General features: G+C 39.7%; 2 protein-coding genes across 4 annotated transcripts in view; one reads left to right on the top strand and one right to left on the bottom strand.

The window, feature by feature from the left end:
- Positions 1-10524, top strand: part of ZNF512 (zinc finger protein 512) — a 34371-nt gene extending 23847 nt beyond the window's left edge. For all 3 annotated transcript variants that reach the window (XM_014781535.2, XM_087436983.1, XM_014781529.2), the window contains 4 exons: positions 2433-2534; positions 3501-3563; positions 4699-4797; positions 8510-10524. In XM_014781535.2, the coding sequence (XP_014637021.1) occupies positions 2433-2534; positions 3501-3563; positions 4699-4797; positions 8510-8818 (573 nt within the window). In that variant the 3' untranslated portion in view covers positions 8819-10524. The remainder of the gene's footprint in view (positions 1-2432; positions 2535-3500; positions 3564-4698; positions 4798-8509) is intronic.
- A 2792-nt stretch (positions 10525-13316) lies between these two features.
- CCDC121 (coiled-coil domain containing 121) lies at positions 13317-16840 on the bottom strand. Its single transcript, XM_014781524.2, is given in 4 exon segments — positions 13317-14928; positions 14931-15778; positions 16252-16381; positions 16384-16840. Coding segments are annotated over 4 exon segments (1437 nt in total). The 5' UTR covers positions 16763-16840; the 3' UTR covers positions 13317-14848.
- Positions 16841-16849: the final 9 nt, after the last annotated feature.

Raw genomic sequence — 16849 nt, 5'->3', positions numbered from 1 at the left:
TACCTGCAACGGTTATTATTGTGGTGTTTGCTTAAGATGATTTTCTGTTTCCATCATGTTTTTCTACAATTATTAATTGGAATTCTATTATGAGAAAGATCTGTCCTTTTCTTCTGTTTATTTATATTAGTATGGATTCATGGATATTTATTTTATTCTATGGGTTACAATCCAATGCTATTATTATTTGTTTTGCTGCTCAAATTGTCCCAGATTTGGCCATCAAGAGCTCTTTCAGGTGGGCTCCTGTATCTTTTTGACATACCCCTGTCATTTTTTGAGAACTTTTTTATTCTCTGACACCATGAGATACTTTAGGTTCATCTCACATTTTTCCTGCCCCAGCCCTGGAAACCATTTCTCTAAGGAATTGTGGTTCCTTTTATTGGAGAATATATTTAGAAACCAAGATTTGAGTGCCAGGTGTACTCATTCCTACTGGGGTGTCATTGCTTCTGGGCACTCTTGGTAGATAGAGCTGGATATATATGTATATATATTCATGCACACATAACACACACTCCGTATTTATTTCTATGTCTATCTATCTGTATATATATTTAAAGCCATGATACCTTCAATTCCAGTCTAACACCACAAGTTTCCTTCTTGTCTTCCTCTTTCCTTATTTTAACTCCTTTCTCCAACAGCGAGAAACTTGGCTCTCATTGTCTACAATATATTTACTTTGCTCAATCCTAGTGTAACATAAAATAGTATTTCAGAATTGTTAACCCATATCCCTGTAAAAAACAAATTTACTGACTAGAGAACAATATTTGTGTGTAGTTCTTTTCATCTTTAGTCTTATAGTAGTATGTAGTCAAAGTACTATTTTCCAAAGTTACTTCGGTTGGGGTTTTTTTTTCCCCACCCCCTACATTATGTTTCTCATTTGTAATAAATAGGTTCACATGTCACTCTTATTACATTTTTGGGTTCCTCCTACATCCTATTTAATTTAACCTATTGACTTTTTTGGGGGGTATGTGAAACATTACCATAGTTCTAAAAGTCGGACCTATATAAAAAGGTCTCAGAGAAGTGTCGCTGCTCCTCTTTCCAACTATCCTGTTCTCAGTCCCCTTTTATTTCCACCCTACTCCCCCCAAAGATAACCAAACTCAGTAGTTTCTGGTTTGTTCTTCCTGTATTTTTGTGGGATGGATGATCAAATACATAAATATTTTCTTATATCCCCTTCTTTCTTACTATAGATATTTTTTTGTACTTTGCTTTATTTCACCTAAAAATATATCCTGGAAATCACTCTAAATGTGTTCATAGAGAGTATCCTCATTTCTTTTTTATAGCTGCATAAATATGATAGTTTATTATATGAATATAATGGTTTATATAAATATTCCCCCATCACCATAAAAAGATTTTAGATGGACCCATATACGCTAGCTGCAGGGGAGAGGAAATGCTTATAAATAAAGCCAGCCCTGTGCTCTGATTTCTTTTACAGATTTACCAGAAGTTCTTTAGGCTACTACCTTCCTTACTTTCCCCATTACCTCTATTGGCTTTGGTTCTGTTTTTCTGTCTCAGAGAATCAACTTCTTTTCAGATACTTCCATTTTTCAAGCAGGAGGATTGTTTACTCACCGGAAGTACGACTATTACCCATGGTGGACTTTGTAAGAACTGTCTCTACAGGTGCTATCTCTTTTCTGGAAACTACAGTTATAGTAGTTGTAAGACTAACTTGTGTCAAAGCATGTGAAAAGAAGTATTAGAATAATTCTACTTTTGCAGTATAAGCAAGATTATGGTTCTGTTCCCTAAGTTCTCTCACGTCCTTGTTTAGGTTGAACCTTAATTTTTCGTGTTAGAATTTTTTAAATATCGAAAATTACCATGATATCATTGAATAAAAATGAAAAATGCAGATAAACAGGGGAAAAGACATTAAAACCACTCAAAATTCTACTACCCAGAGAATACTACTATTTAACATTTTGATTTGTAGGATTCTAGCCTTTTACCCATCTATGTATATTTCTATTAAATATATTATATGTATATGTGTGTGTATATGTATATATATATGTACCCTGTGTATATGTATACATATTGTATTTATTTATATATGTATTATAGATAGTGCATATTTGTATCCCTCTCTTTTTTGTAGCAGATATTTTAACTATCATTACCGTCTTTTTTTAAACGGTAGGTGAAGTGTTATAGCTGAAAGTCTCCTGCCCTCTGTTAAAAATCAGACTATTCTAAGACTAAACAATAGATAGTTATAGTTACCAGTTTCAGGAACTTTAAAAGGTTTTACATATTATAATTTTTTTGTACATGAAAATATACTTGTGGAACTGCAGCATTACGTAACCTGCAGAATTGTGTGTGTGCAACTTTTGGGGTCTTTTGGTTGGAAGTTGAATTCCTCCAATAAAATGTTTCTTGTCTTGTAGTTAAAATATACTCGCCCTGGGCTACCTACCTTCAGCCAGGAAGTACTACACAAATGGAAATCAGATATCAAGAAGTATCATCGCATTCAGTGTCCTAACCAGGTGGTTCTTTCTCATTCATTTATTCAGTAAATGTTTATCAAGCATCTGCTGTTGTTTCAGTTATTTATCCCTTCGTGACAAAGCACCTGAACCTTAGTGGCTTAAAACATCAATTATGGGCCGGCCCCGTGGCTTAGCGGTTAGGTGCGTGCGCTCTGCTGCTGGCGGCCTGGGTTCGGAACCCCGGGCGCGCACTGACGCACCACTTCTCCGGCCATGCTGAGGCCGTGTCCCATATACAGCAGCTAGAAGGATGTGCAGCTATGACATACGGCTATCTCCTGGGGCTTTGGGGGGGGGGGGAATTTAAAACATCAATTATTTTATTTGTTCACAATTCTGTAAATCAGTAATTCTCTCAGGGCTAAGAGGGCAGTTCTCCTGCTGTACATGGCATCAGCTGGGATCACTCATGGATTGCATTCATCTGGAAGCTCAGATGGGCCCTGAATGTCCAAGATGGCTTCTGTGCAGCTAATTCAGCTGGGAACTTGGCTCTCCACATGGCCTCTCTCTCTAGCTAGGATAGTTGGATTACCAGCAGGGTACATGGTAGCTGACTTCTCAGAGAGAGTATTCTGAGAACATGAAAGCAGAAGTTGCAGATTTATTAAGGCCTAGCTTCAGAATTTGTTCAGCATCATTTCCATGGCATTCTGTTGGTCAAAGGAATCACAAGGCTAACATAGAGTCAAAGGGAGGGTAAATAGACTCCACTTCTTGATAGGAAGAGTGGCACAGAATTTGCAGCCGTCTTTAATCTACTACAGGTGTGTATGCAGTACTTTGGGGAGGAGTAGAGATGTAAAAAACAGGAAACACATTTGCACTAAAGAAAGCAGATTAAAAAAAAAAATCTGGGGTTCTTCCTTCAAATGTAGAGTTGGTCAGTGTAAATGGCCAGATTGCTAAGAGAAGGATGCTGTTTGGTATAGTCTTCACATTATTTCTTTTTCTCTTTTTCAGGGTTGTGAGGCTGTCTACAGTAGTGTATCTGGCCTTAAAGCTCACCTGGGCTCTTGTACATTGGTTTGTAACTTTCTGAACTATTTATCTTAACATGACCTCTAAAAGAGTCTGATGTGGAAGAGAATTCAGTTTAGGTGCACAGCTAGTTGTCCTGTTTGCTTTAGTTTTTTATGTTCCAAAGATTCTTGCTCTGTTATTGGGTGGGATGCCAGGTTATGTCCAAGATGCAGAAAAAGCCAGTGTAGCCATAAGTCATATCAATTAAAGAATTTGCGTAAAAATATATTAGTTCTGAGTCCCTACCAGGGATTTAACTTCTTCCACCTGAGCCTGTCCCACATTGGGCCTACCCTGTCTTATTGGGCCCTAAACTTTCTAGAATCAACTTCCATGTGCTTGTCTGGATGGGTGAAGATCCTCTAAACCCATCTGAACTATCTGACCTCTGGGAATAGGAGATGGGATCCCTGGGTATCAGGCTAACAGCCATTCATGTCACTGACTCTTTTCCATGTTGACCCAGGTTCCCTACAACCCACCGGCCATGGGGATTGTTGCCACTTTCCAATCCCATTCAGAAGTATCTCCTCACACAAAATGAGCACCATGGAACCCTGAAGCTTCAGGAGGGGAGAGAAGTCTCAGTGCAAGGCAACAAGGGAATTGTAGGCATCCAAACCAGATCTTTCCAGGAATGCTTAGGAGTTTGTCATCTTGATCTGAGTGTTTGAGTCCTTAAACTAGGTATTATGGATGGTACACTTCTACTTCTAGATTTTCAAGGCACTCTTTGCAGCAGTGGATTATAGTGGGAAGAATTGCACATTGGTGCCTCTGGTGAACTTCAGGAGTTTGATCATTTTGGGGGAAGAACCAAGGGAACCTGGAAGTGAAGTGAAAGAAACAAGGGAAGATAGAAAAATGTGACGTGTTATATAATAAAAGTAGGAGAACTTCATGTCACATTGAGGGGGAGGGGTGAGTGTTCGGTATAGAATTGTATTAGGATAGATTTATATGGTGAGAGTCTTCCCATGCTGGTTTTCCTATATATATTGCTGGTTTGAATTTTCTTCCTTCTTACCTTTGCTGAAGTAGAATCCCCTCTTTTCATCTCTAAGAGTCCCTACCCATGGTCCAGGTATGTGTTCCTGAATTTACCAATAATTCTCTTTTCTTTCTCTTTTGAAAATAGGGAAACTTTGTGGCTGGAAAATACAAGTGTCTTCTCTGTCAAAAAGAATTTGTGTCAGAGAGTGGTGTCAAGTATCACATCAACTCTGTTCATGCTGAGGTGAGTCCCTGCTTTCCCACAGTGCTTTTGTGGTCCTATGGACCCTATACATATGCCACAAGAGAGGTGAATTTTCTGCCTGTTTTTATGGGCTAGGACTGTCAAGGAAAGTAACTCTAAAGTGGGTACCCGGGGCCGGCCCAGTGGCATAGTGGTTAAGTTCACGTGTTCTGCTTCGGCGGCCTGGGGTTCACAGATTCAGATCCTGGGTGTGGACCTAGGCACCGCTTATCAAGCCATGCCATGGTAGGTGTCCCACATATAAAGTAGAGGAAGAAGGGCATGGATGTTAGCCCGGGGCCAATCTTCCTCAGCAAAAAGAGGAGGATTGGCAACAGATGTTAGCTCAGGGCTAATCTCCCTCACCAAAAAAAATTTAATTAATTAATTAAAAAAAAAGTGGGTACTGGAGACATCGGAGTTAAAATACTTTCTAAAATTAGATGCATAATTGTATTTTTCTCTGAAAGCATTTGAAATCACTATAAGTGTGAGCATCCCTGAATTCTAATTCTCTTAAATTGAATTAAATCAGGCATTTGGGAATCAGGCTGAATTTACACCTTTGGAATTCTTATTTCACAGCAATCTCTATACTTCTGTTATCTAGTATTCTAACATCTGCGAGCAACTTGTTTTTAATGCTGTTTAAAATACTGTATAGAGGTGGTGTAGCAGTTAAGTTCACGCGCTCCACTTCTGGCAGCCCAGGGTTCACAGGTTTGGATCTTGGGTGTGCACTGACGCACTGCTTGTCAAGCTGTGCTATGGCGGCGTCCCACATATAAAGTAGAAGAAGATGGGCACGGATGTTAGCCCAGGGCCAATCTTCCTCAGTAAAAAGAGGAGAATTGGCAACAGATGTTAGCTCAGGGCTAATCTTCCTCACACACACACAAAAATAAGATAAAATACTGCATAGAAACAATTATAAAGGACATTATTGAGACAATTGGGGAAATTTGAATACTGACTATATTAACTAATAGTAATGTGTCAATGTTAATATTCCCAAATGTGGTAGTTGTATTGTAGTTATGCAGGAGAATGCCCTTGTTCTTAGGCAGATATGTGCTGAAGTAGTTAGGGATGAAGTATCATGATGTCTGCAACTAACTTGCAAATAGTTCAGCAGATGGAGGGAAGGAAGAAAAGAAAGAAGAAATAAAGGGAAGAGAGAGATTGGCAGTGGTAAATATAGGTGTTCACTGAACTATTGTAACTTTTCTAAAGGTTTGTAAATTTTCAAAATTAAAAAACTCTGAATAAAAATGCTTTAAAGTTAAGAAGGTTAAGAGTTTTCTCTTGGGGAAAGTTTTTTAGTAGTACAGGTGAACAGGGAAATTGTTTACTATGTGATTAAATACCTTTATTGCAGAAGCTCTAGGAGTAGTGTGTACATTCTTTTGGAATATCTTAGTCCAGAACCTATTGTTGCCTGATGAAGAAAAACAGTGCCTTCAACTGTTCTCTGACCTCAAATTTAATAGTTCTTAACAATGTCGGCTTTAGTTAGTGTCATCAAAAGCGGTTCCTGTTGCTTTACTGGTTTAAGCTTTGGGAATCCCTTTCCATATCTGAGATTTCTTCTGGAAGGCAGTCGTATCTTTTTTATAATAATAGTGTACCTTTTTATGCTTCAGGAAGTATTTGAAAAATAATTATCTCCTTACAAAATCTGGCCTTTGTGTAGTTAACTTATTTCTCCAGTTTCTTCCAAAAAAGTTGGAACCAAGCACTTGCTCAATGATTTATGCCTGTATTTATGAATTATATGTAGTGGTAAAACATCTTTACCCTCTTCTTCCCTCTCTGCCTCACATTTTCTTACACTACTTTTTTTTTTTAACAGAAATTTTAAAACACATGAAAATGACAAAATTAGTATAATGAACAGGTTTAACAGTCACACTATATGGCCAATCTTGTTTCATTTTTAACCACACTCACTTTTCTTGTCCCTTAAAGGCTTATTTTAAAGCGAAGTCCACATACCACGTTAGCTATAAATGCTTCTTTCAGTGTGCGTGTCTAAAAGTATAAGGACTTTTAAAAATACATAACCACAACCATCATTATACCTAAAAAAAATTAACAATGATTCTTTAATGTCATATATCCAGTCATTATTTAAATTTCCCTGATTGTCTCATAATTTTTTTTCAGAGTTAGTTTATTCAAATCGGGACCTAAAAAAAGTCCATATACTGCTTTTGTCTATTTTGATCTAGAGTGTGCTATCCAGTAGAAATGTAATGTGAGCCATGTACGTAATCTAAAATTTGCTAGTAACCACATTTTAAATTTTATTTATTTATTTTCCCCCAAAGCCCCAGTAGATAGTTGTATGTCATAGCTGCACATCCTTCTAGTTGCTGTATGTGGGACACGGCCTCAGCATGGCCAGACAAGCGGTGTGTCGGTGCGCACCCGGGATCCCAATCTGGGCCGCCAGCAGCGGGGCCGGCCCCTCTAGTAACCACATTTTAAAAAGTATAAAGAACACAGGTGAAATTAGCTTAGTGTAATGTATTTTATTTAACCCAATATATGTAAAATATTATCTTTTTTTTTTTTTGGTGAGGAAGATCAGCCCTGAGCTAACATCCGATGCCAATTCTCCTCTTTTTTTTTGGCTGAGGAAGATTGGCCCTGAGCTAACATCCGTTCCCATCTTTCTCTACTTTATATGGGATGCCACTGCAGCATGGCTTGACGAGTGGTGTGTCAGTGCACGCCCAGGATCCGAACCTGTGAACCCCGGGCTGCTGAGCGGAGCACGCGCACTTAACCGCTTGCGCCACTGGGCCGGCCCAAAAATATTATCTTTTTAACATGTAGTTAATAAAAAATTATTAATGAGATACTTTACATTTTTTTCATACTAAGTCTTTGAAATTTAGTGTGTATTTTACATTGAAAGTGTATCTCAATTTGGATTAGCTATATTTTAAGAGCTCATTAGCCACATGTGGCTAGTGGCTATCTCATTGGACATTGTAGGTCTAGAAGTTTCCCCTTCTTTTTTATTTTCTATTTATTTGTTGAAGAAACTGGGTCATTTGTCACATACATTTACCTACATTCTAGATTTTCCTGATTGCATTCCCATGGTGGTGGTCCTCTATCCCGAATATTTCCTCTAAATTGGTAATTAGACCTAGAAGACTGATCAGATCACCTGATTTAGATTGAAGTTCTTTTTTTTTTTTGGTAAGAATATTTCATAATTGGATTCCATGTCCCCCAGCCCTTAATCTTTTTAAACTGAGGCTCAGAGAAGTTAAGTAATTTTCCCATGGTTAGAGAGCTAGAAACAGAGCTGGGACTTGTGCCCAGGCAGTCTGGCTGCAAAGTTCACTTAACCACTACACTATCATGAAATAAAAATCTCCTGTGGCCCAATGCTTTACATCTCATGAGGAGATTTTTACAAAGGAGATAAATGGGTGGGATAATGCTAAATAAACAGACTTAGTAGATCACTTACTGAAGTACTCAAAATCATGTCTTACACAATAAATGCTTATAATGACTGCTCTGTATTGAATTTCTCCAATTTAAAATACAGAGTTCTAGGCTATGGTTCCATATCTGTTTCCTCCTTACTGTGTTCTGCCCTAACCATGCCTCATTTTAATTCTCCCCAGACCCCTTCCTTCTGCTCTCCACTGTGTTTTGACTGGATGATGTTTCTATTTTGCCTCTGTAGGATTGGTTTGTTGTAAACCCAACAACAACTAAAAGCTTTGAAAAGCTGATGAAGATAAAGCAGCGGCAGCAAGAAGAAGAAAAGAGAAGACAGCAGCACAGGAGCAGAAGGTCTCTAAGAAGGCGGCAGCAGCCTGGCATTGAGCTTCCTGAGGCAGAGCTGAGTGTTAGAGTAGGGAAGGATCAGAGGAGGAATAATGAGGAACTGCTAGTGTCGACCTCCTGTAAGCAACCAGAGCAGGAGCCAGTGCCAGCACAGTTCCAGAAAGTAAAGCCCCCAAAGACTAATCATAAACGAGGAAGGAAATAGGCAGTCAGTGTAAAAGCGCTCCTAGGAGAGTGGATATGATGCTATTATCACGGGGACCTGTGCTGGGAGAACTGAGTCATGGGTGCTGAGTGAAGAGAAATTTACTCTTTCAGCTGTTTGTTGTGTAAGGCTGTGACTTTCTCAGCTCCTTCCTCCTGTGTAAATTTCACTGTTTTCCTTCCTAATTCACTTTCACTCCCCTGCCCTCTGTTTTGGTAGGTTTTCCTGCTATTCCTTATTGGAGTCCTCTTGTTTTTCTCTTATCTTGCCCAAAGAGCTCCCTCTTAAGGCCAACTATAGGCCCCTCTTGCCCTGTACAAGACTAAGAAACCTATTTGGTTGTCCTTTCCTTCCTGGGGTGTAGAATCTTCTTGGAAGCTCCATTGATTTAGTAGTCAACTCCATCATCTAGCTTATAAAACAATTCCAAACTAATTTTTTAAAACCATGCTGATTTATCATTTTGTATTTGTGATATAACAAGCCTAGAAGCTAGTACTGTTGTCACTCATGTAATAAGGTTACCCTGTCTCCTTGGGAAACAAACTTTATGGCGGCTGTTTGTTCTCTCAATATGGTTTTAGGATTGAAAGTAAGAAAATGGACTTAGAATGAAAAAGCTAGAACATCCCTACACTGGTTTTACTGGGAAATGCTTTGTTTGTCCCAAGTAGCAGTGATTAACAAGACCCACAGGCATGAAAAGCAGCCTTAGGAGCAATGTGTCCCAAACATGAAAATGACTGGAATGAAGAAAGCAGAAGAAGCGATAGATAGTGCCTCAACTTTCTTGGGGCTTGAGGCCTCATCTGTTGCTGTGATCAGTGCCCTCCTGAAGCTTGTTTTGCTCTTTCAGTATTAAGGGTTGAGAAATATCACATTGCCCCTGATGTTTTGGCACAAAATCCTTGTGTTCTTGGTAATGCCACTAAGATTGGTAGCCAAGGTGCACATTCCTCCCTTGGACTTGACCTCACTTGTTACTCTACACTCTGCTAAGTCCTCATCCCTCCCTTTAGCCAACCTCTGTCTCTTTGAATTTTCTGAGAATATTGTCCTCCATCGTCTTTTATATATGGAGTTCTATCCTCTTTATATCCTGAGACTTTGACACCAGATGTAGATATTTATCTGGAGTTGGAAAGAAAATTTCTTTTTCTGTACCTCATGCCTACCTGATAATGTCTAATGGGCTATTTCTATTTGAAGCTGGCTTTCTCTGGAGCATTGGTTAGAGCAGCTCTGTTGTCGTGTTTCTAGATTCTCTTCCCCTTTTCCATAAATATTGGTCTTACATATTCTTGCCAATTTTTGTGACATATGCCACATAAAAAGCAAGGGACCCTTAACCCTGATATGGACAAGTACTACCTTTTCAAATTCTGAAAGGCTGTTACCACTCTTTAACTCTGTTCTCAGTGCTCCTCTGTATAGCTTTAAAATGTGGGCTTTTGTGAAGACCACTTTCAGACAAGGGAGCATTGAAACCTGATTTGGATACTGCTAGAATAGGTAGTTTTGAAACAAGTGAAGGATGTGGTATATCCACTCTACATTTTCATTGGCAGTTGTGCCCTTAAAGCCCTTTCAGTAGATGAGGATTGTCAGGGAGGAGAAATGAAGAAGCTATGTTAATTTCTGGTGAGTAAGATTTTGGGGAATGTTTGGCAATGACAAAAGAAATAAATGACTCTCGGTTAGAATGATGTTTCCAGTTGTTCATTGACTCCGACCTGTTACTTGACTCTGCTGACACAGTGTATGGGGGTAAGAAGATGGACAGAGATGGGAATGAGTTTGAAATAAGTACCAAATGCATTTGTCTCAGTAGTTCTGTAGCTTCTGAGATCTGCTGGGTAAAATGAATAATTTGAGATTAAAGTGAATTAGTATAGGAAACTTGTCCAGTCTCATCCAGGGCCATTGTAGGCACTCCTTCTATTTATCCTTCCTGAGGCCAGGGATCAGCAAGACTTAGTATAGACTATCCTAATCATACTGTTGAGTTTTTAAGTTTTTTTTTTTTTTTCATTAGAATAACATAAACTTAAGTTTGACAATATCAAGTATAGGTAGGTTGTGGAGCAATGTGAATGTTCATGCACGGTTTTGAATGTAAGTTGGTACAGTCACTTTGAAAGTGATTTGGCAGTATCTAGTAAAGTTGAAGATATGTCTTAAGACTCAGCAGTTTCATTCCTAGGTATACACAGAGAAACTCCTTGTCAAGGTGTACCAGGAGACAAAAACAAGAATGATTATTGCATTACTTTTACAATAGAGAGATACTGGAAACAACGTGTAGCAGAGACTACTAGCTGTCCACCAACATCTGCTCTCACCTTGCAAAGCTATAGGATTACAGGACAGATGGCTAGACTACATTTCCCAGCCCTCCACCCTCTTCCCCTATAGTGAAGGAGTAGCCAACTAATTTCTCTCCAGTGGAATGTGAGTGGAAGTGATGTATGTCACTTCCAGGTACCTCCATGCTTTCTTTCCCCTTCCTAGGGCTAGATGCAGATGATGAGGCAGCTCTAGGGAATGGTAGAACACACAGTGGAAGATAGCTGATTCCCTGAATCACCCTATGAAGGACTGCTTGCCAACCAGGAACATCTATCTGAGACTATTATATGAGCAAGAAATAAATGTTATTTGAGACCTTATACATTCGTGGGTCTCTTTGTTAGTCTACTCTAACACATAACCTAATTGTCCATCATCAGGAGAATGGATACACTGTGATATAGTCATATAGTGGAACAATATACAGCTATAAAATTAACTAGGGCTTCTTGTATGTATCATCATGAATACATCTCAAAAGTAATGTCTGGGAAAAGCAAGTTACAGAATACATCAAGTGTACCATTTATATAAGGTTTAGAAACATACAAAAACAATGCTCTTATTGTCTATGTATATAAATATAAATATTTTATAATTTAATATATTTAAAAATAGCATGAAAACAGGCACAGGAATGATAAACACCAAATTTAGGATAGTGCTTCTGGGATCCAGAGGGACTACAAGGGAATTTGTAAGTTCTTATTTCTTAAGGTGGATAGTGAGTTTGTTATAGTTTTCTGTGTTTTTTGTATGTCTGAAATATTTCATTTTAAAAAGCAATTTACACAAACAAAAAAGAAAAATATATTTTGCTCACCTCCTTCTTAAAAGGGAACACTTGAGAAATTTTATTTCTGCTTCATCTTAATGTGATTTTCCCTTCACCCTATAGTCTGCTCTCCCCCGTGTCATCTCTTCACTTCTGTTTCTACCATCCCAGTCCAAACCACCATCACCTCTTGCCTAGAGTACAACAGCTTCCTAATTGGTTTGTTTCTGCTTTTTATTGGTCTGGATAGACTCCACATAACAGCTGTAGTGAATTTTTAAAATTGTAAATCAGACCTCATTTACCTGCTGAAAGCCTAATGGTTTCCCAGTGTACTTAGAATAAAAGTCACTCCCCTTACCTTGTCCTACAAGGCCCTCTGTGCTCCTACTGCTAACCTGTTTAGCCTCGTCTTCCTCTGCTTCACCCATGTTCTCTGACCGTTCCCCAGCTACACTTGAGCCACATTGACCTTGCTGTTCCTTGAACCTACCAAGTTCATTCCTGTCTGAGGGCCTTTGCATTCACTGTTCCCTCTGCGTGGAATAGTTTCTTATCTAGTTTTTGCACTGTAGGCTTCATTTTATCATTTAGGTCTTAACCTAAATTTCACCTCAGAGGTCTTTTCCCATCTAAATGCACTTTCTATAACATCACCCTGTTTAATTCTCTTCATAGCAAAGCAGACAAAAAGTAGACTGAGATCTCAGTTGGCCAACCTACTGCTCACTTGCAGGTATGGATTTCAAAGTACCTTTAGCAGATTCACCCTTTAAAGTCTTAAAGCCCCCGGAGGCCTCACTCTGAAAGGGAAGCCACAAGCAGTACACCAGATCCATTATCTAAGATGATAGGAATTAAAAATACACTGAGACAAGATGGAAGTTATCCACTCCTGAATTAGATAATTGGGACAGCAATGGCAGGAGGGGAATTAACAGAGTAATAAGATTCTTGATCCTTCTTACTTTCCAACTCTATCAGCCTTAAGTATGTATTTTCCTACGGTTTTTTGCATCCACAGAGAATAGGGCTTCAAATTTGTCTTGGATACCATGTTTTACAAGTTCAGTCTTTCTGTATTTTCAGCTCATGAATTGAAGTGTTCAGGTTAAGGTACCTGCATGCTATCTAAAGTTCTACCTTCTGCATTAAAACTGCAGTTTTATTATGGGCACGCTAGTATGAACAAGACATGCAGAAGCAGTAACAAGGGAGAAGAGAGATGAAGTAGAAAATACACTGGAACAATAATAAAATCAGTGGATAAATTATAATCTAAACTTTTTATTTTTAATAACAAAAAGTTTGCTTAATAACAAAGAAACTACACATTGAACAGAAAAATTGTTCAAGCTAGAAGTTAAAGGGATGTTGAAGGAGAATCCTTTTTTTAATCCAATTTTAAAGGAATTCATTTTACATATGGATAAAACTGAAAATTCAGGAAAATTATTTTGAAGTTTTTCATCACTAATAATTTCTGGAAAACATAAAGTTGATTATATTTTCCCCATAGAGGAGCAATGTTAAAATATGGGGTTATATTCCTGTATTAGGATTCAGCATTCAAATAAATCACTGATCTAACCATATGTCATAAGTGCAAAAAATATTACTACCCTAAAAATCTATACTAATTTAAAATACTATTCCTAGTTGTATTAAATAGATGTAAATAGGGCCTGCCCAGTGGTGTAGCGGTTATGTGCGCGCGCTCCGCTTCCAAGGCCCGGGGTTTGCGGGTTCGGATCCCGGGCGTGCACCGATGCACTGCTTGTCAAGCCATGCTGTGGCGGCATCCCATATATAGTAGAGGAAGATGGGCACGGATGTTAGCTCAGGGCCAATCTTCCTCAGCAAAAAGAGGAGGATTGGCATTGGATATTAGCTCAAGGCTGATCTTCCTCACACACACACACACACACGCACACAAAAAGACATATGGCATATATTAATTACAAAAGGCATTTCGTGTACTATTAAGTGCACATATAGTAAGAAAATGTAGTAAGTGACCTAAAACTAAAGTACTTGCTATATTTAACATTAAATAATCTTGTCGTCTTAGAATTCAGGATGTTGCTAGGGAAATAGATGGCACAAAACTCTTTAAAAAAATAATTTTAAATTTTCTTTTGATACAATTTCCTGAAACAGAGCTATTCAGTCACTTCATTAATACTGGAAATATTTCTTTACAGAAAACATTTTCAAAAGTGAGAGTTGACCTAATATACGTTCCCTTTATCTTTGTTTCCCAATTTACTCAGAGGTAAAATTTTAGGGGCTGCTTCAGACAAAAGGTCATCCTGCCCAGTGCTTTTTGAACTTGCTGTTATTAGAGTACTTTTTCACTCATGAGAAAACTACAGAAGGAGCTACCTGGTCACTGGCACAAACTTTAAAAAAAACTTAAAAACACTTTGCCTTTATGTGCTGAGTTGGCCTAAAGGAATGAGGATAAACTGATATTGGTTGTTTACAGAGCAGGAAGCAGTACATAGTCAATCTGAAATGCTACCCTTAATGGTGCTTTTTCTATAAAGAGATCTAACTTAGCTAGATGAAATAAATCACCCAACTGTTTTCCTTTCACTTCCTCAAGGTGGCTTTCTTGAGCTAGTTTAATGTACAGATATTTGGCATATGGTATTAGGTTATCTGGAGGTTTGAGGAACATCCTGTTTATTAACAAGAGCTAATTAAAGAAAAACCTAGTTAAGGGTAGCCAGTCACACAAATATCTAGTACTGCTGGAAAAAAGCACCTAATTCTTCACACTAACACATCACGATGGATATTTTGCCATAGCAAGCTGAGATCCAAAAGTCTTCCTAACCAGGTTTATGTGGCACCTAAGAATACCTGCTCTGGTCCTTACTGAATCAGTGTTATTTTAGGAATTACTTTGGATTAATCCTTGATTTCGTGCCTAGGGGAGGGGTCGGTGTGGTCTTTGGAGCACCCTGTCCTTTTGGGCACCATTGTGCCTGCCTTGCAGTCGTCGCCTCCCCGGCATTAAGCACTCCACATACCACTGCTCCTGCTGCAGCTGCTGCTTCTGATTTTTTAACTGGCTTGGTGTGGCCTGCAACTCCTGGCATTGCTGATTTAACTGCAGTAGTTCCTTCAACTGCTGGTTCTCTCTGTTGATGTCACGGTAGAACTCAAAATTATACTGCTTTGCTGCCAACTCCAAGGGCTGGGTCTTCCTGTTAAGCTCCTTTCTTCTTCTCTTTCCCAGTTGACTCATGTCTGGCTCAGTCAGTTGTTTCTCCAGTAATGCTTTTTGCTGGAGGAACTGGACATGGATTTCCTGTTTCTTTGCAGCTGTCTCCGCTTGTAATGTCTGCATTTCCCTCTCCTGTTTCTCCTTTAATACTGAAATGTCCCTCAATGCTTGCAACTGCTGCTTCAAATTGGAATGGATCTTTTCCTTCTCCAAGAGCTCTGTTTTAAGCACTGAAGTTTGTTTTGCATATTTGGAGGCTGATTCTTGCCTCCTTCGTTCAATCTCGCCACTTTCTTGTAAATAGTTGTTCCACAGTTCCTCAGGTTGCCTTCTATACTCCTCAGTTTTGTTGGTCACGTATTCCAGAAAGAATTTGTTTTCAGCCTGGACAAGTAACTTTTCAGCGTGTAGCTGCCTGGTTTCCTCCTTCAGCCGTTCTCGTTCCATTTGAGCTTGTTTTATTTGCTTGTTCAGCTTCATAGTTTCCACCACTATCTTTTCTTTAAACCTCATTTCTGCCTCTGTTAGCTTCTCTGGCTTGACCAAATTATTTATTAAATTAAGATACGGTGGAGGGGAACTACTAGAGTCCTCAGCAAACCTGAAGGAAGAACAAGAGCAACGTTCCCCCATCAGTTCTGAACGGAATTTTAGGAAACAATAAAAAATGCCCAATTGTACTTTAATGCATACAAGAAAATATTTTTGAGCGCCTTTATTATATTCCTGACAGTGTGCAAGGCAAGGTAAACAACTAGGGGCAACGATGAGGGAGTGCAGTTTACAATTTACAATATGCATTCACTACAACCCTGTTAAGTATTATTTCAATTTTAAAGAGGAGAAAATAGGTTCAGAGAATTGAAGTGACTTCGCCACGATTTACACCACTAGCAAGTGGCAGAGCCTGGGTGTGACACCAGATCTTATGACTTACTGAACACTACAGAAGCTACAAAGGGCCACAGGAACAGACTGGGCGGTCGCCAGTAGGAATAAGTTTCTCCGCTCTTTCACCACCTTGCGGGTTTCCGAGGGCGCTGCCTTGGAGGGGAGCGTCCCTTCAGTACCTACTTGGGCCAGGAATCCGAGCGTTCATCCCCAAGGTCATGGTGTAGTTCACTGACCGTGACTGCCAAGGAGTTAGCGCTAGTGTCAGGGGCCTGCGACACGTGAAAACGGCGACCCGGGGGGCACGTTTTAGCAGTTTCTCCATTCTGTGCTCAATGGGTCTCAGCGCTGCCCAGCAACCCATGGGGTCGCACGTCGCCTCAGTCTGGGCCGGCCCAGCCCTGAGCGGCTTAACCTCCGCGGCTGCCGAATAAGCCCTAGCAGCCGCTTCTCTGGAGGCTCCGTTCCCCGCTCCTTGGGGGCCCAAAGAGAAACGCACGCTCTTCTTTTTCGTACTGTGGGAGCCCTGCCCTCGGGATCCCACCTGCTTTCGCTCTCCTAGGGACGGAAGCTTGGCCCTTCCCAAGCCGTACCCTACGACCGTGAGCTCCTCTTTTTCTATCCCCCTGCAGCATTCCTCCCAGCGTCTCCACTTCCCCGCCATTGTCACTAGTTGGCCCCCAAGCCGGAACATGAGTGGCTCTGGCGTCAACTCCACCCCGTCGTCCTTCCCTATCGGGACAGTCCGGTTCCATCCCTCTCAACCGCGAGTGTCGCGGAA

Source organism: Ceratotherium simum, chromosome 11, assembly GCF_057802395.1.
Source record: "Ceratotherium simum simum isolate JZ-2026a chromosome 11, ASM5780239v1, whole genome shotgun sequence".
NCBI classification, from domain to species: Eukaryota; Metazoa; Chordata; class Mammalia; order Perissodactyla; family Rhinocerotidae; genus Ceratotherium; species Ceratotherium simum.
Note: the sequence above shows the minus strand (reverse complement) of the source record. Positions and strands in the feature narration are given on the sequence as shown.